This window comes from Brachyhypopomus gauderio, chromosome 6, assembly GCF_052324685.1.
Source record: "Brachyhypopomus gauderio isolate BG-103 chromosome 6, BGAUD_0.2, whole genome shotgun sequence".
NCBI lineage: Eukaryota > Metazoa > Chordata > Actinopteri > Gymnotiformes > Hypopomidae > Brachyhypopomus > Brachyhypopomus gauderio.
The window spans coordinates 6,711,116-6,733,103 of NC_135216.1; the positions used below are offsets into that span (position 1 = coordinate 6,711,116).

Consider the following 21,988-nt stretch of genomic DNA (forward strand, 5'->3'; position numbering starts at 1 on the left):
ATCGCTTCTCTATCAGTGCTGCTTCTTACAGGCGATGACGCCTTATTTACTGCGTGCGTGTGTGTGTATCTCACTGTTTACATTAGATCAGATACCTGTTTGGATTACTCTAACCCGTCTAACTCATCTAGGCATCTAACTCCCAAGAACTAGACACGTCTGTGTGGATGAGTGAGAGTGCTATGGGGAGTGAGAGTGCTATGGGGAGTGAGATGAGGAGTGACAGTGCTATGTAGCAGGCATCTGGAAGTAATGAGGAGTGAGAACAGCACTCCCAGCTCTGGATCCGAGGCGTGGTGGACGGGCAGTGGGTGTCCTGCCTCGCCGTGGTCACACACACACACACACACACACACACACACACACACTCTCTCCTCTAGTGTCACTCTTGGACGTGGTCCAGGGCCTAATCTGGTTGGGGGCCGCAGGGCGGGGTTGGGAGAGTGGGCGGGGTTTTCTCTCCCTCTGCCCCTCAGCAGATATGGGGCCTTGTCTCGTAGAACTGCTCCGTACCGCCCGGCACAGTGCCAGCCTGCCTTAGCTAACAGCACTGCAGAGAGGCCCCGGTGCATGCTGGGATTGGCACCTGTGCCAGAGTGAGGAGGAGGAGGCGGCCATGATGGGGAGGTCTGGGGGCTCATCCTTCACTGTGTGTGGGTCACCCCAACCCCTGCCTCTCCAGGAAACTCCACATAAAGTTGCTTCATAGACAGATACTTTATTAAGCCCGAGGGAAATTGAGGAGTGTGTGTGTCATGTTAGATATCATGTTAGATATTCGTCTGGAAGAGGAGCCAAGAGAAACTCCACACACACACACACACTACCCACATACTCCCCACATACTTTCTCTCTCTCTCTCTCTCTCTCTCTCTCTCTCTCTCTCTCTCTCTCTCTCTCTCTCTCTCTCTCTCTCTCTCTCTCTCTCTCTCTCTCTCTCTCATTCCGAAGAGCATTATTGGCATGATGGAGACAAATTTACATTCACACTGTTTTAAAGTTACCGTCAATCATAAAGCACAAAATAATCACACACATTCTCCTCACACACCCTCCCCACTCATCACACACACTCATCACACACATTCTCCTCACACACCCTCCCCACTCGTCACACACACTCATCACACACATTCTCCCCACACACCCTCCCCACTCACCCCACACACACTCATCACACACACTCATCACACACATTCTCCTCACACACTCACCCCACACACACTCATCACACACATTCTCCTCACACACCCTCCCCCCACACACTCATCACACACATTCTCCTCACACACTCACCCCACACACACTCATCACACACACTCATCACACACATTCTCCTCACACACCCTCCCCCGATGCTCCTTCTGCCTTTGCAGCAGTAGAGTGATGGGGAAACTTCACTTTGATGTAGAACCTTCCCTCCCTGGTCAGCTGATTGGAGATTCCTCTTTCATAGTCCCACCCCTTCTGCCCATCCCCCATGAGGTGTTCTGGTGCCGTGTGGTCGGGGTGTGTTCTGGTGTTGTGTGGTCGAGGTGTGTTCTGGTGTTGTGTGGTCGAGGTGTGTTCTGGTGTTGTGTGGTCGAGGTGTGTTCTGGTGCCGTGTGGTCGGGGTGTGTTCTGGTGCCGTGTGGTCGGGGTGTGTTCTGGTGCCGTGTGGTCGGGGTGTGTTCTGGTGCCGTGTGGTCGGGGTGTGTTCTGGTGCCGTGTGGTCGGGGTGTGTTCTGGTGCCGTGTGGTCGGGGTGTGTTCTGGTGCCGTGTGGTCGGGGTGTGTTCTGGTGCCGTGTGGTCGGGGTGTGTTCTGGTGCCGTGTGGTCGGGGTGTGTTCTGGTGCCGTGTGGTCGGGGTGTGTTCTGGTGCCGTGTGGTCGAGGTGTGTTCTGGTGTTGTGTGGTCGAGGTGTGTTCTGGTGTTGTGTGGTCGGGGTGTGTTCTGGTGCCGTGTGGTCGGGGTGTGTTCTGGTGCCGTGTGGTCGGGGTGTGTTCTGGTGCCGTGTGGTCGGGGTGTGTTCTGGTGCCGTGTGGTCGGGGTGTGTTCTGGTGTTTTGGTCTCTCAGACAGCAGTCAGTCTGGCCTCCTTCACCACACAATCACACACACAGTTTGGTCTGAAACTAGATGACTGACACTACCATGGGCACAAGTTTTCAACATGAAAAACCTGAATATGTACTCAGTGGAGTGGTTTGCATGGCTAATTTCAGGCATGGTCCTTGTCAAACAGCTACTTTATAATTTTGTGTCATTGCTACAGTTCTGTGGTTTTTATAGGGACTGAATTAGGATCTAAGCATCATACTAAAATGTATAAAATATTGTAGTTGTTAAGTGCAGCTTTTTGTGACTAATCACAAGCCAAATTGACCATAACCCATAGTGAGATGTGTTTTTAGTGGGGGGGGGAAACTTAATGTGTTTCCCTGAGTTTAGGCATCAGTGCTCGAACGTCCTGGAGTGCTGACAGAGCCTCAAAAGAGCTTTAGCTGCTCCACTGACTACTGACGTTTTTCACCCCAAATTTTAGAGTTTGTGTTGTTGTTTTGTGGCTTGTTTCGAGACTGGTTGATGGTGCCCAGAACACTCTGCTTTGATTTCAGTATGTAATATGTCGTTGAATCGGGGGGGACGAGGGGGGGGGGGGGGGGGTGGGGGCGACTGAATAACAACTTCAAAATGTCCTTCCGGTTTTGCGGAATGAATAGCGTGGTGTTCCATGTGACCTGGTTCCTGCGGAGAGGTGGTGTGGAGGAGGACGAGGGGGTTGAGCAGGGAGGAGTCGTGATGACTGCCAGGTCGGTAATGTGCTGAAGGGGGTAGGGAAACTGGGTGGGGTGGTCCTGGTTAAGGTGGTGGTGGTGGTGGTTCAGGTGGTGGTGGTGGTTGAGGTCCTGGTTGAGGTGGTGGTGGTTGAGGTGGTCCTGGTTGAGGTGGTGGTGGTGGTGGTGGTGGTTGAGGTGGTGGTGGTTGAGGTCGTGGTTAAGGTGGTCCTGGTTGAGGTGGAGGGGGTGGTTGAGGTGGAGGTGCTGGTTGAGGTGGTCTTGGTTGAGGTGGTGGTGGTGGTGGTTGTGGTGGTGGTGGTTGAGGTGGTGGTGGTTGAGGTGGTCCTGGTTGAGGTGGTGGTGGTGATGGTGGTTGAGGTGGTGGTGGTGGTGGTTGAGGTTCTGGTTGAGGTGGTGCTGGTTGAGGTGGTGGTGCTGGTTGAGGTGGTGGTGCTGGTGGTTGAGGTGGTGGTGCTGGTGGTTGAGGTGGTGCTGGTTGAGGTGGTGGTGCTGGTGGTGGTTGAGGAGGTGGTGGTGGTTGTGGTGGTGATGGTGGTGGTGGTGGTTGAGGTGGTTGAGGAGGTCCTGGTTGAGGTGGTGGTGGTGGTGGTGGTTGAGGTGGTCCTGGTTGAGGTGGTCCTGGTTGAGGTGGTTGAGCTGGTGGTGGTTGAGGTAGTCCTGATTGAGGTGGTGGTGGTTGAGGTGCTGGTTGAGGTGGTGGTGGTGGTTGAGGTGCTGGTTGAGGTGGTGGTGGTGGTTGAGGTGGTGGTTGAGGTGCTGGTTCAGGTGGTGGTTGAGGTGCTGGTTCAGGTGGTGGTGGTGGTGGTTGAGGTGGTGGTGGTGGAGGTGGTGGTTGAGGTGCTGGTTCAGGTGGTGGTGGTGGTGGTTGAGGTGCTGGTTCAGGTGGTGGTGGTGGTGGTTGAGGTGCTGGTTCAGGTGGTGGTGGTGGTGGTTGAGGTGCTGGTTCAGGTGGTGGTGGTGGTGGTTCAGGTGCTGGTTCAGGTGGTGGTGGTGGTTGAGGTGGTGGTGGTGGTGGTGGTGGTGTGATTCAAACTGGAAAGCAGCAGTTTTCATAAATGGCTGGACAATGCATCATAAGCATCCATTGTAATTTTATTGGGCTCTCTCATGACTTGACTGGAGCCCATCTTGTGTGTGTGTGTGTGTGTGTGTGTGTGTGTGTGTGTGTGTGTGTCTCAGACATGCTGCCCTGTCTTTGCCCTCTAATACACACAAAGACCCTCTTGGCTGTAGGCAGAAGGTCTGACGGGACGTGTGTGTGTGTGTGTGTGTGTGTGTGTGTGTGTCTATGGTACGTTCAGAATCCATGGTGCATGTCATCTTTCTGTTCTATGTAGCTTGCGTGCCAGCCCTCTCTAGGGGCCAGGCAACAAGACCTTATTTACTGTGCCTATCTGTTTGTGCGTGCTGTGTGGTGATGTGAGCACAGACTCGGGCTTATCTGTTGGCACTAAAGCCGCCTCAGTTAGTGGACACGCTCTGACCTGCAGGAACAGTCTGGGACGCAAGTTCAGCACCTTTAGATCACAATCAGACCAGACAGGAAACCCAAACAGGAAGTCGAGCAGAGTGTCTCATAAGAACCCAAACATCCAGAGAGAGGGAGTGGGAGAGAGGGAGTCGATCAAAAGATACAAAAGATCTCAGGGATCTGAAAAAAATGTTCATTTCTTTTGCTGCCTCCCTCTGTGGAAAGAGACCAACGCATTATTTGCTAGCAAAAGAAGAGTGACTGTTTTATATAACACCAGAGAAGGAGCGCCGAGACTCACTGGAAATATTTAAATGCCCATTAAGATGGTTTGAAATCATTCTTTTCCTCTCATACTCTCTCTCTCCTTCCCCCCCCCTCTCTACCTCTACTCTTTCCATGGCCCGTGTCTTCCCCCCCCCCCCTCTTCTTTTGAGCCTGCCACTGCCGAATCATTCTGTTCATTTAGGGGACAGCAGAGACATTTGGAACAACCTCACATTCTTGTGGACTAGCCAACTGCGTCACTTTTCAAATCAGATTTTGGCCAGACCTCCCTGTTCTGTACTGCTGCTTGAAAGGTCCTCGTCACTGCCCCCTAGCTGAAGGAACAAGAACTGCACACAAGCTGGCTGGATGCATCATCACCCATAATGTTTGCCTGTGCCAGTGAAAGCTTTTCTGCTATCTGCTTATGAATGGCTTTGGAGTGTTTTTAACACCTCTCTCTCTCTCTCTCTCTCTCTCTCTCTCTCTTTCTCTCTCTCTCTCTCTCTCTCTCTCTCTCTGTCTCTCTCTCTCTCCTTCTCTCTGTCTCTCTTTTTTTTTTGCAGCTGAACTGGAGTTTGTTCAGATAATAATCATAATTGTGGTGATGACCGTGATGGTAGTTGTGATCATCTGTTTGCTGAACCACTACAGGCTGTCTGCCTGGGCCTTCTTCAGCCACCAGAGTCAGGCCCACAGACAGGAGGAGGCCATGCAGCCGGTGAGTGTGTGTGTGTGTGTGTGTGTGTGTGTGTGTGTCCAGAGTGAGTGGGAGCTTAGTGGTCATGAATGTAGGTGTGTGCGTTTCCTGTGTTTTTTCATACTCTATATTTGACTTGTCTGTGTGTGTGTGTGTGTGTGTGTGTGTGTGTTCTTGGTGGAATGTGTTGAAAGGAGGGGTGCACATTTCTGTTCCTGTGTTTGAGATGTATGACTTTGTGACTTTCATATTTAACACAATATGGCCTGTCCTTGGCCTGCCCTGTGCGTGTGTGTCTGTGTTTTGCTTCCTGTGTTTGATTGCTGAGCCGAGCACGTCTAGACTGCAGCTCAGAGCAAGGGGGGGGGGTGCAAACGGAGATGGAGAGCTGGTTTAAGGCAGCACTCATGTTTATTCATGACAGGGGAGGGGCCGAGATGCAGAAGGCTGGAGCAAAGAGCCCCCGTCGTCCTATCACCTCATTCTGAACCTCCTCTGCCTTATACATATTCAGCTCTTATACATACTCGCTTAACCATTCAGTTACACTCCTGCTTCACGGCTGGATTTCACCCTTATCGATTGTGGTGTTTTATTTGCGCATCTGCTGCCTCCCTTACAAGTATTTGGAGACCCATTATGTTCTAGCCTGAGGCACTGAGGCATATCTGAAGTTGAATAAGCCTGTTACATTCGTCACATTTTGCCACATTACAGTTGGGGTGGGTGTGTATGTGGGTGTAACGCACTCCCCCGAAATGCAGCTCACGTTCTCTTTTTCTCTCTCTCAGGACGGCTGCACGTGGCCTGCAGAGAGTTTGGTGACGCAGCACGGACCCAGCGAGGTACCCGCCCACACGTCCACCCATTTTACACCCACCCGTCACCCATGTTACACCTGGGGCATTTTAACACAGCAGACAGAGCATAGACAAAATCCAGCTGGCTGAAAATGGTTTGAACAGCATTTCCTGAAACTAGAGATTTATTAGACGCCAAAGCCAGAACACGCTGACTCAACAAACGCCAACAGACCCAAATGTTGGCTTGGACTTCTGTTGAAAAGACCTGGTCTAGCGTCATGTCATTCTTGGACAAGATCCCTTGAAAACCCAGTGCTGGGTTTATCTAAATTAGTCCAAAGCTACTTCATTTACCTTTTTACATTTAAAACCTCAGTTTTACAGCTATAGTTAGTTAGCTGTGTGGATGGTAGCTAGCCCGCTAGGAGCTACCCCGTGACAATTTTTAAAAAAGGAAAAAAGTAGTTTTTCAGTTCATTTCAGTCTGGCTCATCTGGTCATGTGACAAACGTGTAAGACGACTGATTAACCTTGTGGATGTTTACAACCATGGGAACCGTGACGTCAGGTTACACCATACCTGCATGCGATCAGAAGCCTGTATAATGTTTCCAGTGTTTAATTTGGCTTGTCGGTTGTTTTTCTGAACATTCCTTTGTTTTGTAACGGCCAACATTTCAATATTTTTCTATTTTTCTGAAAAACCGAGTGCCAGCATTGGAACAACGGCATTCGTCAGAGCATGTTGGTACAGAATGCTCTAGTCTCACCTGTACAGAATGTTGTGGTCTCACCTGTCTCCTCTCTTCTGGGTCCAGGCGATGTACGGACAACGCAGTGGCGAGCGTTACAACCCTCCCTCTCTCTTGCAGAGGGAGCGATTCTGTCGCTTCCAGCCCACCTATCCATACATGCAGCAGGATATCGACTTGCCCCCTACTATCTGCCTATCGGACGGCGAGGAACTCCCGCCCTACAAGGGCCCCTGCACACTGCAGCTGAGGGACCCAGAGCAACAGCTGGAGCTGAGCCGCGCCTCTGTGCGGGCCCCGCCCAACCGGACCATCTTTGACAGTGACCTGATAGACGTTTATGTACACGGGGGCGGGCCCAAGCCCCCGAGCAGCAACTCTGGCAAGAGTGCCTCGAACTCGCGCATGGAAGGGCCACCGCCCACCTACAGTGAGGTGATAGGCCAGTCTTATCCAGGCTCCGCCTCCTTCCTGCACCAGCACAGCAATAACGCACCGGTGTCCAATCAGAGGACAGCAAGCCGCCCAACCCAGCCCAGCGCAAGCACAACCACGTCTGTCAAGATGAAGGACTGCCGACGTGACAAACCAGTGTGACTAAAAGGCACGGAGAGGACAAGGGAGGGGCTGTGCTCTTTGGAACCGCCTCCAGTTTGCGGGGGGGGAGTGGCTTTTCCCTGAACACTCCCTTGCACAATTTGACACAAAAAAAAAAAAATCAGAAAATGGAGGAACCAAGCTTAAGAAGATAACTTTTTTAAACTTTATAATTTTTTTTTTATTTTGGATTTTTTTATTTTAAATTTTTTGCAAGAACTTGTGGGCCTTGTGTGGATGTTTGGGCTTGTTGGCTACTTCTCCGTTTGGTTTTGTATGCTTTCATTTATTTAAAGTAAGTGAGCATTGCTGCAGATCGCTCCAGTGTTTGAGAGACTGCGTGGGCTATAGGATTTGTTTTACATTTACAAGATCCGTGCACAAAAATGTTCATAACCGATCAAAATCCAAATCTGAGTGCCATGATTAACATAGTTGCTTAAATCTTGGTGATACGACTCACGTCAACAATGGAAGAAAAAAAAAAATCTAAGTTGCACTAACTTAATGTTTAAAGAGCTGCAAATAGCTAACCTTTGTTTCTGTCTGCCAAGATATCCTGACCTTTTTAAGAGTATGACAGTATCCATTTCTTCATTCGCTATCTTTTTTATTTAGCCTTTCTTTCCTTCTAACAATGGGTGGAGATGTAGACCTCTGATCCAGCCTAAAATCTCACTGCTAACTAGAAGATGGCACTTAGGGAAAAGGGGTTAAACAAACGTTCTGAATTCTGCTACTGGCCGAGCTTTTGGGTGAAAGTCATTTCGCATGCACCTCTTTCGTCCTGTCAAATAGCACTTTAAACTCCTCCCAGTTCAGCGTTTGTCATGGCGTCCAAAAGCAAGGGAATTGTGGGAACTGTAGTCTTGTGCACATCCACCACATCAAGCAGTTCCAGGTCGCCTCACTAGTGCATGCGTTCGGACTGCACATTTTAAGGAGTATAGGGAACTTTAAGAAAAAGTTTTTCTTTATTATTCTCTAGTCCACATCTAGAGGACCTCATATGCATGGTGTTTAGTCAATAACATAGCCAAAGGTTCTGTGTAGACAGCAGTATTTTTCACTTTGCTTTTGGGTGCATGTTCTAGCGTTTGAGTCCGACTCTGCTCTACCGACTGTGGCTTCAGATGTCCACTGTACCCGGAGAAGGAAACACCCTGGCCTCCTGCACACCTTCAGACGGACCGATTGTTCTTGGGATGTGCTTGAAGAATGACCTCATCCATGGCCTACCTTTAGAAAGGCCTCGGAGAAAACTGGTTCAGTTTGATCTCCAACATCGTTATCATCATCATATCCAGTGCTTAGTCTGTTTCAGGATTGGGTGAGCGGAGAAGCTGTGGGTCCCTGTCCTCAGCCATGTCCTCCAGGGTATTCCCCAGGTGTTCCCAGGCTGGCCTAGAGATGTAATCCCTCCAGTGGGTGCTGGGTCTAGCCTGAGGCCTCCTCCCAGTTAGCCGTGCCTGGTATAGCCCCAGTGGGCCACAGCCAGAGGACAGTGAACATGCGTGGCCTATGTCAAGTGGGCAACCACCAGTGGCAAATGTTCTTTTGGGCTACAACCTTGTTGTTCTGTCATTACCCAGACTTCATGTCCGTAGGTGAGGGTGGGGACATAGATCAACTGGTACAGAGAGAGCATCACTTCATATCACAGTTCACTTCATCACCACAGTGAATGCATTATTGCTGCCATTGCACCTAACCTATGGTCAGTCTCATAATCCCTCTCCCCATCATCCTGAGATACTTAAAACTGCTCCCATTGCAAGAAGTTTTTCCCAGGAGAATATGGCACCCTTATCCAGGAGATAACCTTGGGTATTCTGAAAGGCGCTATATAGATTGAACATTCATTCATTCGTTCATAACAATGGTCTCAGACTTGTAGGTGCAGGTCCGGATATCAGCCGGTTCACACAGCTGTAATCTGCTCCCATACGAGATGAAGACCTTCATACAAGAAAGGACGTTGTCTGCAAACAGCAGCGATGCAACTTCTTGGTCCCCGTGCCAAAGGCCGCCTTAGCTACACCTTGCTGTCCTGTCCATGTAATATCATACAGGAGTGAGTCCAGTACCCACACTGAACAAGGATGTTCTCACTTTGAGGATACTCCCAGAGCACATCCCATAGATTATCTCTAGGAAGGTTGTATGCCTTCTTGAGATCCACCGTACACGTATACTGGAGTGTTAAATCCCCATGCCCCCTACCTGGGAGGAGGTCATGAGCCAATGCACCATTCCACAGTCAGGATGGAATCCAGATTTATCCTCCTGAATCTGAGGCTCAACAGTCAGATGAAGTCTACTTTCCAGGACCCCGTCAAAAACTTTCCCGGGGAGGCCGAGAAGGTGGATACCCCTCTAGTTTGCGCACTCTCTGGTCCTCGTTCTTAAAAATAGGGACCACCAACCCCAGTTTGCCAGTCCAGAGGCACCGTTCGAGAGCCACGTCCTATTGTAGAGGCCCGTCAGCCAAGACAGCTCTCCAACAGCAATGGTTAATTTTGTTACAAAGTATTTATTTGGTGGAGGGAGTTCAGGAGTTTGATATGGAGTTTTGGTTCATACTGGTAGCAAAACTGTTAAAATATAAAGGAAAAACCAAACCAACCAACCCCAGGTAAACTCGTATCCCCACTGCAACGGAAGTTGCAGGAAAAATAGCTAGTCGCCCATTCTGTTGAACATCAGCCATTTTGATGATCTCTGAGAACAACGCTCTCTGGACGTCCTCATTGGCTCTCCTCCCTGTCACTCATCCGAGCGTGTGTACGCGTGTGCGCATGCGCGTGGGTGTGTCTTGTACTGCTGCTATGCTATGCTGCTCCCCTCCACTGTCCCGTGTGTAGGCCTGTGCCCACTTTCGCTTCACCCCTTATTTACATGCTAGACAGACCACGCTTTTGTTCATTAGTACTTTTATAAATATATATAAATATATATATTTTGTTAAACGCTTGTTTCCTTTCGCTTGTACTTTTGTGTCGTCATTAGTCAGTTATACAAGGAAGAAAAAAAACCCCACAAAAACAAGCATTTTTAGGTTTTCAGCGGAGAGATTTGCATGTTACTATGAGCAAATTTGGTGCCTAAAGGTCGTGTTAAAGGTCGCAGGCATAGGAACCCACTTGCACTCTAACCCCTCCCACCTTCGGTGTGCCTCACTTCCTATGGTGCTTTTACAGTAGTCCAATTTTGTTGATTTGTACTGTGCTGTATATATAACTTTAAAATATTATGCACATTTTCTACCCAATGGGTAGAACACCACAAGAGAACAATGTTAATAATGTAATATAATGTATAGACAATATTAAAAAAAGAAAAATCTAACACGGTGGCATCAGGTTTTGTGAATGCCTACAAATGTGCTTTGTCTTTTGTAAAACCAAGCAAAGTTTGCAAAAATAATGCTACAGTATGGTAACATAAATACAAAAATACTTCTTATATTTTTTTCCTATACCGTAAATGCAAAATCTGTTATGTGATGAAACAAATATTCTGATATAAGGCAGTTGTACACAGGATAACCATGCTGCTGCTTTTGTAACTTCCTGAGAAATGATCCGTGCCAGCGCTTGACACTTATTTATTTGAGGTTTAATTTGGCGACTGCTAGCTGTTTGGACTTGTAATATCCATACTCAACCAACGGTTGAAAACGACACAAAACAGAAGAGCTGTTCCATAGCTACCGAAACGGCAACAGAGCGGATTAAAGGCCCAGGAAGAGCCTCGTTTGGACTGTTTGAATAGAGCTGAAGGTTAGGGTTCGGCCTCGACACCCCTTCAATGGGACCGTGGAAGATTTTCTTGATGAATTTCAAGAAATGGTTACCATGATTTGTCCTATTTTGTTTCTGTTAAATCACACAATCGAGTTGAGTGTGCTATGTTCTAAGGCATGGCGATTGCACATGTAAAAGGTGATAAACAGACTAAGCAATGTTGCTGCATGTTCATTTTGTCATTTCCTTGGCCAAACTGTTTATTGTTCCAAACACTCACGCCGACTGACTCCTCTCTAGATCCACGACGCACTTCTCCTGTGCTAGCGTGAACAAACGGACGGGTACAGGAACGGACGGATGAATGAATGAATGACTCGGACGGACACCTGTTCCACGGGTTCAGTATTTCACTGGTCAGAGATTCCCAGCGGTGCGGTGTATCGTTTGCCTTGACCTATATCTGGGACGTTACAGGACTGTATTACACAAAATGGTCTACATAGCTTATTTTTTTCTTTTTCCAGAGAACCACGTTAAGTCACTGCTGTGTACTTATGCCTTTTTTTTATCATATTATTTAAGCAATTGTGATGTCATCAGTTTTCAGAAGTCTGTTACTGCAATACTTTTACAGGAAAAAGTGACTAAAAACAATTAAAAACAAAGGGAAAAACAATAAAAATATTGCTTAAAGTACCATTGTAGTCCTTCATAACACAAGCTCCATGCTTGTTCTGTCGCTTTGAGCACATGGCTAGAAAGAGCGATTAAAGTTGAGGAAAAACATGGTAAAACGAGTCTCCCTGTTTGTGTTTGTTAGCGAGAGGGCTGTAAGTCTGAGATTTCTTGTATGAGGAGTTACAGATAACATTGCAGCTTGAGAAACAAGCACTGTTTAAGCATTTATCCTGGTGAGTTGAAATAATTAACTGTGTTCTATATGTTCGTCTGCCCATGTGTGGGCGACAACAAGACAAAGACGACCACCCTGAGTCTCGTGACACTTTTAATATTCCGTGAGGATGCAGGTTCACCCATACAGGTCATTGCTATGGCAACAAAAAATTAGCATGTCTGACCATGCCGTAATTATTTTCCCCCCGATCAGAGGACTGCAAATTACCAACAAACTTACCCCATAGTTTATTAGGTCCGCAATTGTACAGGATGAATTGAATAGCCTGTTTGCTTAAATATAACGAAAGAAAATTGCATTGATAACATTAATAAGCAGGTAAACTTTACAGAAACAAAACTTTTTATTATCATATGGCATTATGGCAAATGCTGATCTTATCTGAGCACTGATGTGGATTAAAATGCCTGTGCTTTTAACCCTTTTCATTCTTAAACGTACAGTGCTGTAAATCATTCCTCTCAATTAGTGTATTACATACATCGAGTCTATAGTCTTAGGATCGAACGTTCTGAATTATGAGCAACATAGTTTTGCATAATATAGTTAACAATCAACACTTACTTTCATGAATGACATCTCGTTAACTTTAAAGACATCATTTGTATTTGTTTAGTCAGCAAGCGCCATCATTAATATCGAAGTGCCATCTATGAGTACATTTAGCCATGTGGTTGCTTTTTTTTTCATGGCTAAAGCAGCAGTGCTATCGTTGGTTGTAGCGCTGGGTGCAACGGACGCAGACCCCAGACACCGAACGTCCTCTTAAACGGAGCTACCGCTCGTCTGAGACACAGCAGTCTGCCTCGCTCCATCTGGCTATGGACAGAGTTCAGCGTGCATACAGGACGGTGGAGACGCTTAAAGACTGCGGGTCGTGTTTTAGTTGGTTTTAAAGTGTTTCTTGGACCCAGATATTTTGCTAATGTGTGACTTCACAAAGTCATCAGGTGACATGAGGGAAATAGCCTAGTGTTACGTCCTTCTAAGGGTCTGGAGGGGCTGATAAGCCTATTCGGGTTTCTTCCGGAAACCCACCTTGTCTTTAGTTTCTTGAAGTTTTTCTGTGAATTTGTCCTTGGTCGTCTCCATCTTCTCCGAGAAGCGATCCTTGGTCTCCTCCATCTTCTCCGAGAAGCGATCCTTGGTCTCCTCCATCTTCTCGGAGATCCTGTCTCTCGTCTCCTCCATCTTTTCCTGGAAGTACTCCTTAACAGGTGGAGGGGTGGACATGTAGCCATGCTTCCTCAGATACTTCACCGAGAGGGACGTTCCTCCCAAGGTCACCGTATATCTCGCAGGGGTGGCGATCTTCATGGGAAGAGACATGGAACATCACAAAGTCACATCATCTGAAAACACTATGAAACATACTGTAGGCACATCCAGCCTACATCACTAATACAACCTAAACATTTTGAAATTTACCTACATATTCATATTTGCTGATTTTCAGTAATTTGATTTCATTTAAGCTCACCACAGCCACACTAAGTCGGTGCACAGCTGATTCGACTCACCATCAGGCAAAACAAAAGTGTATAGCAAATTATCATATATAGATTCCAGATACTAAGGGCATTATGTTGCAGAAAATGATGCAGAGGTTGTAAAATGACAGTGTAGTGCATAAGGTTTCTGTTGGCCTTCAACTGTGTCAATGAAACGCTTTTAAAGATGTTGGACGGCAAGTCCATTTGTGGTGATTTATTGAATTATTTTAACGAAGACCGTTTTACCTCCTTGAACCTTCAGAGAACAGGATGCTGTTTATTCCCATACACAGTCATACGAGGGATACGTTACCTTATACATGGCATAAGCAGTGAGAGCGTAGCCACTCTGCGAATTCTCCAGGAGTTTAACGAGCTTGTCAGGAAATCCCACGTACTCCAGAAATGGCACCAGGTTTACTCCTCTGAGAACCAGAAATGATAACAAGAAACAAGAACAGCCATTACAGACAACAGAGACAACTCGTGCTCTCTTTGCGCTTCTCAAACTCGGGGTGGGTTCTATTTCTGGCCTCTTCGAGTGAGGAAGCCGGAGCCGAAGTTAGGAACCGACATTTATTTCAGTGACACACAGTCAGGATGTTGCGTTGACAGCACTGCTGCAATTAAAAGGAGCATTTCCCTTTACAGGAGTTACTGATTTTGACTTTTGCCAGAACCCTTTGAGAATCTGGTCCTGTGTCAAATAAAGCAGTGAGTCAAGAGAGGGAATGAGGAAGGTACAAACAAGCGCCGCTCCCTCTCTCCGTAATATTCCACTCTGGAGCGTCCCCGCAGGCCCAGCCCCTCCCCACTGACATTTTCTACATTTCCAGACAGTGACGAGTCCCCGGCCTGCTCCACATTTAACCAGACGTGTTTACATGTTTGCCTTGCAAACACGTTTCGCAAGATGCCAGTTCCCCTTGCTCACCAGGTGTGCCAACCTGGCTTGGTGGTGCTGGGTGTGAGCAGTTACTTCCTCATATCTCCCACACGGAAGCAAAGGTCTGCGGCCAGCCCGGGCAAACACGCACAACGTAAACCATTACAGAACAAACGAACGTGTGGTGCAGCTTCAGGATACCACGGCTGGCCCGAGGCCTGGTGACTGAGGACACTCGTCCGGCTCTTCACCAGAGCCCAATCCGGTGTCGTTCAGTGTTACTCTGTGTGCCATGAGCATCCAGACCCAGTTTCAGACGTTTCAAATGGGTGTTTGATGAATCACACAAAATGGTATTTTTGTCCATATTGCACAGCCCTTCCGGAACAAATTCACTCGTTAATTAGCAAGATTAGCTTCTGGAGAGTGACACACGCATCACCCTGGCACACCGCTGATAACGATCAGCATGTAATTGACAGAACACATCGGCTCCGCCCACATGTCAATCACTCAGACCCTCTACTCTTTCCACCTGCTGACAGACGGATCAATGACTATACAGCCAGATATTTATATTCATACAGGGCCTTTCATGTGGCAGATGGTCGATTTACAGTGAATCAAAACTAAACCAAATGACAGAAAAATCAACAACGCAAACAACCAAAATCTGAAAAAGTGAGGAAAAGTGCTGAGTAGAGAGGGACGTTTTTAGTTTGTTTTGAAGGAAGAAACAAAACAGCATGAAGGTGTTGAGTTTCGGAGTCACACACTCACTTCACAACGCTGTAGTAAACGTACCTCCAGACACACACTCACTTCACAACACTGTAGTAAATGTACCTCCAGACACACACTCACTTCACAACACTGTAGTAAATGTACCTCCAGACACACTCACTTCACAACACTGTAGTAAATGTACCTCCAGACACACTCACTTCACAACACTGTAGTAAATGTACCTCCAGACACACTCACTTCACAACACTGTAGTAAATGTACCTCCAGACACACTCACTTCACAACACTGTAGTAAACGTACCTCCAGACACACACTCACTTCACAACACTGTAGTAAACGTACCTCCAGACACAATCACTTCACAACACTGTAGTAAATGTACCTCCAGACACACTCACTTCACAACACTGTAGTAAATGTACCTCCAGACACACTCACTTCACAACACTGTAGTAAATGTACCTCCAGACACACTCACTTCACAACACTGTAGTAAATGTACCTCCAGACACACTCACTTCACAACACTGTAATAACCGTACCTCCAGACACACACTCACTTCACAACACTGTAGTAAACGTACCTCCAGACACACTCACTTCACAACACTGTAGTAAACGTACCTCCAGACACACACTCACTTCACAACGCTGTAGTAAACGTACCTCCAGACACACACTCACTTCACAACACTGTAGTAAACGTACCTCCAGATCCACTCACTTCACAACACTGTAGTAAACGTACCTCCAGATCCACTCACTTCACAACGCTGTAGTAAACGTACCTCCAGACACACACTCACTTCACAACGCTGTAGTAAACGTACCTCCAGACACACACACTTCACAACACTGTAGTAAACGTACCTCCAGACACACTCACTTCACCTCACTGTAGTAAACGTACCTCCAGACACACTCACTTCACAACACTGTAGTAAACGTACCTCCAGATCCACTCACTTCACAACACTGTAGTAAACATACCTCTAGACACACACTCACTTCACAACACTGTAGTAAATGTACCTCCAGACACACTCACTTCACAATGCTGTAGTAAACGTACCTCCAGACACACACTCACTTCACAACACTGTAGTAAACGTACCTCCAGACACACTCACTTCACAACACTGTAGTAAATGTACCTCCAGACACACTCACTTCACAACACTGTAGTAAATGTACCTCCAGACACACTCACTTCACAACACTGTAGTAAACGTACCTCCAGACACACTCACTTCACAACACTGTAGTAAACGTACCTCCAGACACACACTCACTTCACAACACTGTAGTAAACGTACCTCCAGACACAATCACTTCACAACACTGTAGTAAATGTACCTCCAGACACACTCACTTCACAACACTGTAGTAAATGTACCTCCAGACACACTCACTTCACAACACTGTAGTAAATGTACCTCCAGACACACTCACTTCACAACACTGTAGTAAACGTACCTCCAGACACACACTCACTTCACAACACTGTAGTAAACGTACCTCCAGACACACTCACTTCACAACACTGTAGTAAACGTACCTCCAGACACACACTCACTTCACAACGCTGTAGTAAACGTACCTCCAGACACACACTCACTTCACAACACTGTAGTAAACGTACCTCCAGATCCACTCACTTCACAACACTGTAGTAAACGTACCTCCAGATCCACTCACTTCACAACGCTGTAGTAAACGTACCTCCAGACACACACTCACTTCACAACGCTGTAGTAAACGTACCTCCAGACACACACACTTCACAACACTGTAGTAAACGTACCTCCAGACACACTCACTTCACCTCACTGTAGTAAACGTACCTCCAGACACACTCACTTCACAACACTGTAGTAAACGTACCTCCAGATCCACTCACTTCACAACACTGTAGTAAACATACCTCTAGACACACACTCACTTCACAACACTGTAGTAAATGTACCTCCAGACACACTCACTTCACAATGCTGTAGTAAACGTACCTCCAGACACACACTCACTTCACAACACTGTAGTAAACGTACCTCCAGATCCACTCACTTCACAACACTGTAGTAAACATACCTCCAGACACACACTCACTTCACAACACTGTAGTAAACATACCTCCAGACACACTCACTTCACAACACTGTAGAAAACATACCTCCAGACACACACACTTCACAACACTGTAGTAAACGTACCTCCAGATCCACTCACTTCACAACGCTGTAGTAAACGTACCTCCAGACACACACTCACTTCACCTCACTGTAGTAAATGTACCTCCAGACACACTCACTTCACCTCACTGTAGTAAACATACCTCTAGACACACACTCACTTCACAACACTGTAGTAAACGTACCTCCAGACATACTCACTTCACAATGCTGTAGTAAACGTACCTCCAGACACACACTCACTTCACAACACTGTAGTAAACGTACCTCCAGACACACTCACTTCACAACACTGTAGTAAACGTACCTCCAGATCCACTCACTTCACAACACTGTAGTAAACGTACCTCCAGATCCACTCACTTCACAACACTGTAGTAAACATACCTCCAGACACACACTCACTTCACAACGCTGTAGTAAACGTACCTCCAGACACACTCACTTCACAACGCTGTAGTAAACGTACCTCCAGACACACTCACTTCACAACGCTGTAGTAAACGTACCTCCAGACACACTCAATTCACAACGCTGTAGTAAACGTACCTCCAGACATACTCACTTCACAACACTGTAGTAAACGTACCTCCAGACACACACACTTCACAACACTGTAGTAAACGTACCTCCAGACATACTCACTTCACAACACTGTAGTAAATGTACCTCCAGACACACTCACTTCACAACACTGTAGTAAACGTACCTCCAGATCCACTCACTTCACAACATTGTAGTAAACGTTCCTCCAGACACACACTCACTTCACAACACTGTAGTAAACGTTCCTCCAGACACACACTCACTTCACAACACTGTAGTAAACGTACCTCCAGATCCACTCACTTCACAACACTGTAGTAAACATACCTCCAGACACACACTCACTTCACAACACTGTAGTAAACGTACCTCCAGACACACTCACTTCACAACACTGTAGAAAACGTACCTCCAGACACACACTCACTTCACAACACTGTAGTAAACGTACCTCCAGACACACACTCACTTCACAACACTGTAGTAAATGTACCTCCAGACACACTCACGTCACAACACTGTAGTAAACATACCTCCAGACACACACTCACTTCACCTCACTGTAGTAAACGTACCTCTAGACACACACTCACTTCACAACACTGTAGTAAACGTACCTCCAGACATACTCACTTCACAACACTGTAGAAAACATACCTCCAGACACACTCACTTCACAACACTGTAGTAAATGTACCTCCAGACACACTCACTTCACAACACTGTAGTAAATGTACCTCCAGACACACTCACTTCACAACACTGTAGAAAACGTACCTCCAGACACACACTCACTTCACAACACTGTAGTAAACGTACCTCCAGACACACACTCACTTCACAACACTGTAGTAAATGTACCTCCAGACACACTCACGTCACAACACTGTAGTAAACATACCTCCAGACACACACTCACTTCACCTCACTGTAGTAAACGTACCTCTAGACACACACTCACTTCACAACACTGTAGTAAACGTACCTCCAGACATACTCACTTCACAACACTGTAGAAAACATACCTCCAGACACACACTCACTTCACAACACTGTAGTAAATGTACCCCCAGACACACTCACTTCACAACGCTGTAGTAAATGTACCTCCAGACACACACTCACTTCACCTCACTGTAGTAAACGTACCTCCAGACACACACTCACTTCACCTCACTGTAGTAAACGTACCTCCAGACACACACTCACTTCACCTCACTGTAGTAAACGTACCTCCAGACACACTCACTTCACAACGCTGTAGTAAATGTAACTCCAGACACACTCACTTCACAACACTGTAGTAAATGTACCTCCAGACACACACTCACTTCACCTCACTGTAGTAAACGTACCTCCAGACACACACTAACTTCACCTCACTGTAGTAAACATACATCCAGACACACACTTCTTAAAACTTACCTCCAGACACACTCTCACTTCACAACACTGTAGTAAACATACCTCCAGACACACACACTTCACAACACTGTAGTAAATGTACCTCCAGACACACTTCACAACGCTGTAGTAAACGTACCTCCAGACACACACTCACTTCACAACACTGTAGTAAACATACCTCCAGACACACACACTTCACAACACTGTAGTAAATGTACCTCCAGACACACTTCACAACACTGTAGTAAACGTACCTCCAGACACACACTCACTTCACAACACTGTAGTAAACGTACCTCCAGACACACACTCACTTCACAACACTGTAGTAAACGTACCTCCAGACACACACTCACTTCACAACACTGTAGTAAACGTACCTCCAGACACACACTCACTTCACAACACTGTAGTAAATGTGCCTCCAGACACACTCTCACTTCACAACACTGTAGTAAACGTACCTCCAGACACACACTCACTTCACAACACTGTAGTAAACGTACCTCCAGACACACACTCACTTCACAACACTGTAGTAAACGTACCTCCAGACACACACTCACTTCACAACACTGTAGTAAATGTACCTCCAGACACACTCTCACTTCACAACACTGTAGTAAACGTACCTCCAGACACACACTCACTTCACAACACTGTAGTAAACGTACCTCCAGACACACACTCACAACACTGTAGTAAACGTACCTCCAGACACACACTCACTTCACAACACTGTAGTAAATGTACCTCCAGACACACACTCACTTCACAACACTGTAGTAAACATACCTCCAGACACACACACTTCACAACACTGTAGTAAATGTACCTCCAGACACACTTCACAACACTGTAGTAAACGTACCTCCAGACACACACTCACTTCACAACACTGTAGTAAACGTACCTCCAGACACACACTCACTTCACAACACTGTAGTAAACGTACCTCCAGACACACACTCACTTCACAACACTGTAGTAAACGTACCTCCAGACACACACTCACTTCACAACACTGTAGTAAATGTGCCTCCAGACACACTCTCACTTCACAACACTGTAGTAAACGTACCTCCAGACACACACTCACTTCACAACACTGTAGTAAACGTACCTCCAGACACACACTCACTTCACAACACTGTAGTAAACGTACCTCCAGACACACACTCACTTCACAACACTGTAGTAAATGTACCTCCAGACACACTCTCACTTCACAACACTGTAGTAAACGTACCTCCAGACACACACTCACTTCACAACACTGTAGTAAACGTACCTCCAGACACACACTCACAACACTGTAGTAAACGTACCTCCAGACACACACTCACTTCACAACACTGTAGTAAATGTACCTCCAGACACACACTCACTTCACAACACTGTAGTAAACGTACCTCCAGACACACTCACGTCACAACACTGTAGTAAACGTACCTCCAGACACACTCACGTCACAACACTGTAGTAAACGTACCTCCAGACACACACTCACTTCACAACACTGTAGTAAATGTACCTCCAGACACACTCTCACTTCACAACACTGTAGTAAACGTACCTCCAGACACACACTCACTTCACAACACTGTAGTAAATGTACCTCCAGACACACACTTACTTCATGGCGCTGTAGTAAAAGGCACCAAACCAGACGGAGGACGTGAGCAGGTGCACAGGGATCATAACTTTTCCGTACTGCTTGAATGTCTTCTTAAACCTCTGCACAAGGCCCGTGGACTTGTCCTGAAGAGGATCCAGTTCTACCGAGTCCTCTTGGCTGGGACTGGCTGGACTTGGCGGTGCCTCTCTGTCGGGGGTCTTCCGGGAGGCTTCAGAGAAGACTGCAGTTGAAGTTCTCACCCATCGTCTCGTAGGGTTTCGGGGGCCTACCCGTCTGACAGTGTCCCAGGACGGCGGGGTCTGGAACAGGGACAGTAGGGTGGCCCGCCTGAACGGTCCACTGCTCAGGATTTGCAACATCGCTCACGGTATATCTGCTGAGTCCCTGCAGATAACATGGGAGGAAGATGGAGAAGACTCAGACAGCAAAATCCACTGGTGCACCTGTGCTGTATAATGATATGTTGAAAAGCAAATGCAGTTATTATGTGCCAAGCATTATTATTATGACTCCAATGATAACTTTCACGGTTTATAACCGTTTCAGACAGTGGCATGTCCATGGACAACCTGAATGAGTGGCTGCTTCTGTTTATGGCCATTTGTCAAACTGTCTCAAGTCCCAGTGGTATATGAGACGGAGGTTACACACGCCACTGCGTTAGCTAGCCTGCTGGCTATACCTTATTTAGCTAGCTAGCTCTTTAACGCTGGCAACGTGACATCTTATACACACATACAAAAAGCCAAATGATGTTATAAAAGCAATGAGCGCCGTACGTACATCCGTAACTGTATCCAGCCTAATACTTTTGCTCACCAGATCATCTTAAGAAGGCAACGTTAGTCATGTCCCCTGTGTCATTTACAGCAAGGTCCACGAGACGCACGAATATTACATGTGGTCGACGGGCCCGCAAAGCATGGTGGGAAATGTAGTAAAATGTGGGTAAAGCGGGACTATCGTTTTCATCGGAGCAAATCGTCTCTGGAACTCCAATTCCCAAAATGAACCACATGTTAGGTTCTGTAGTTGTGGTAATATTT

The 21,988-nt window shown here is 46.9% G+C and overlaps 2 protein-coding genes across 5 annotated transcripts in view; one reads left to right on the forward strand and one right to left on the reverse strand.

Annotated features, from left to right (window-relative positions):
• Positions 1-11,815, forward strand: part of ldlrad4a (low density lipoprotein receptor class A domain containing 4a) — a 61,324-nt gene extending 49,509 nt beyond the window's left edge. For all 3 annotated transcript variants that reach the window (XM_077008348.1, XM_077008349.1, XM_077008350.1), the window contains 3 exons: positions 5,084-5,238; positions 6,009-6,062; positions 6,839-11,815. In XM_077008348.1, the coding sequence (XP_076864463.1) occupies positions 5,084-5,238; positions 6,009-6,062; positions 6,839-7,369 (740 nt within the window). In that variant the 3' untranslated portion in view covers positions 7,370-11,815. The remainder of the gene's footprint in view (positions 1-5,083; positions 5,239-6,008; positions 6,063-6,838) is intronic.
• A 292-nt stretch (positions 11,816-12,107) lies between these two features.
• fam210aa (family with sequence similarity 210 member Aa) lies at positions 12,108-21,895 on the reverse strand. 2 transcript variants are annotated; one of them, XM_077008353.1, is made up of 4 exons: positions 21,762-21,895; positions 20,940-21,326; positions 13,841-13,952; positions 12,108-13,345 (listed from the first exon to the last, which is right to left on the reverse strand). In XM_077008353.1, the coding sequence occupies exons 2-4, from the start codon at positions 21,299-21,301 to the stop codon at positions 13,046-13,048; spliced, it is 774 nt and encodes a 257-aa protein (XP_076864468.1). In that variant the 5' UTR covers positions 21,302-21,326; positions 21,762-21,895; the 3' UTR covers positions 12,108-13,045. The 2 variants fall into 2 exon arrangements, with proteins under 2 accessions (XP_076864468.1, XP_076864467.1); XM_077008352.1 differs by having other exon boundaries at positions 21,726-21,883.
• Positions 21,896-21,988: the final 93 nt, after the last annotated feature.

Excerpts from the sequence above, each read along its gene's own strand:
- fam210aa (XM_077008353.1), bottom strand. The coding sequence starts at position 21,301 with ATGTTGCAAATCCTGAGCAGTGGACCGTTCAGGCGGGCCACCCTACTG. Across the intron at positions 13,953-20,939 it reads TTTTACTACAGCGCCATGAA|AGGAGTAAACCTGGTGCCAT; the intron begins GTAAGTGTGTGT and ends TCTGGTTCTCAG. Across the intron at positions 13,346-13,840 it reads CTGCTTATGCCATGTATAAG|ATCGCCACCCCTGCGAGATA; the intron begins GTAACGTATCCC and ends CTTCCCATGAAG.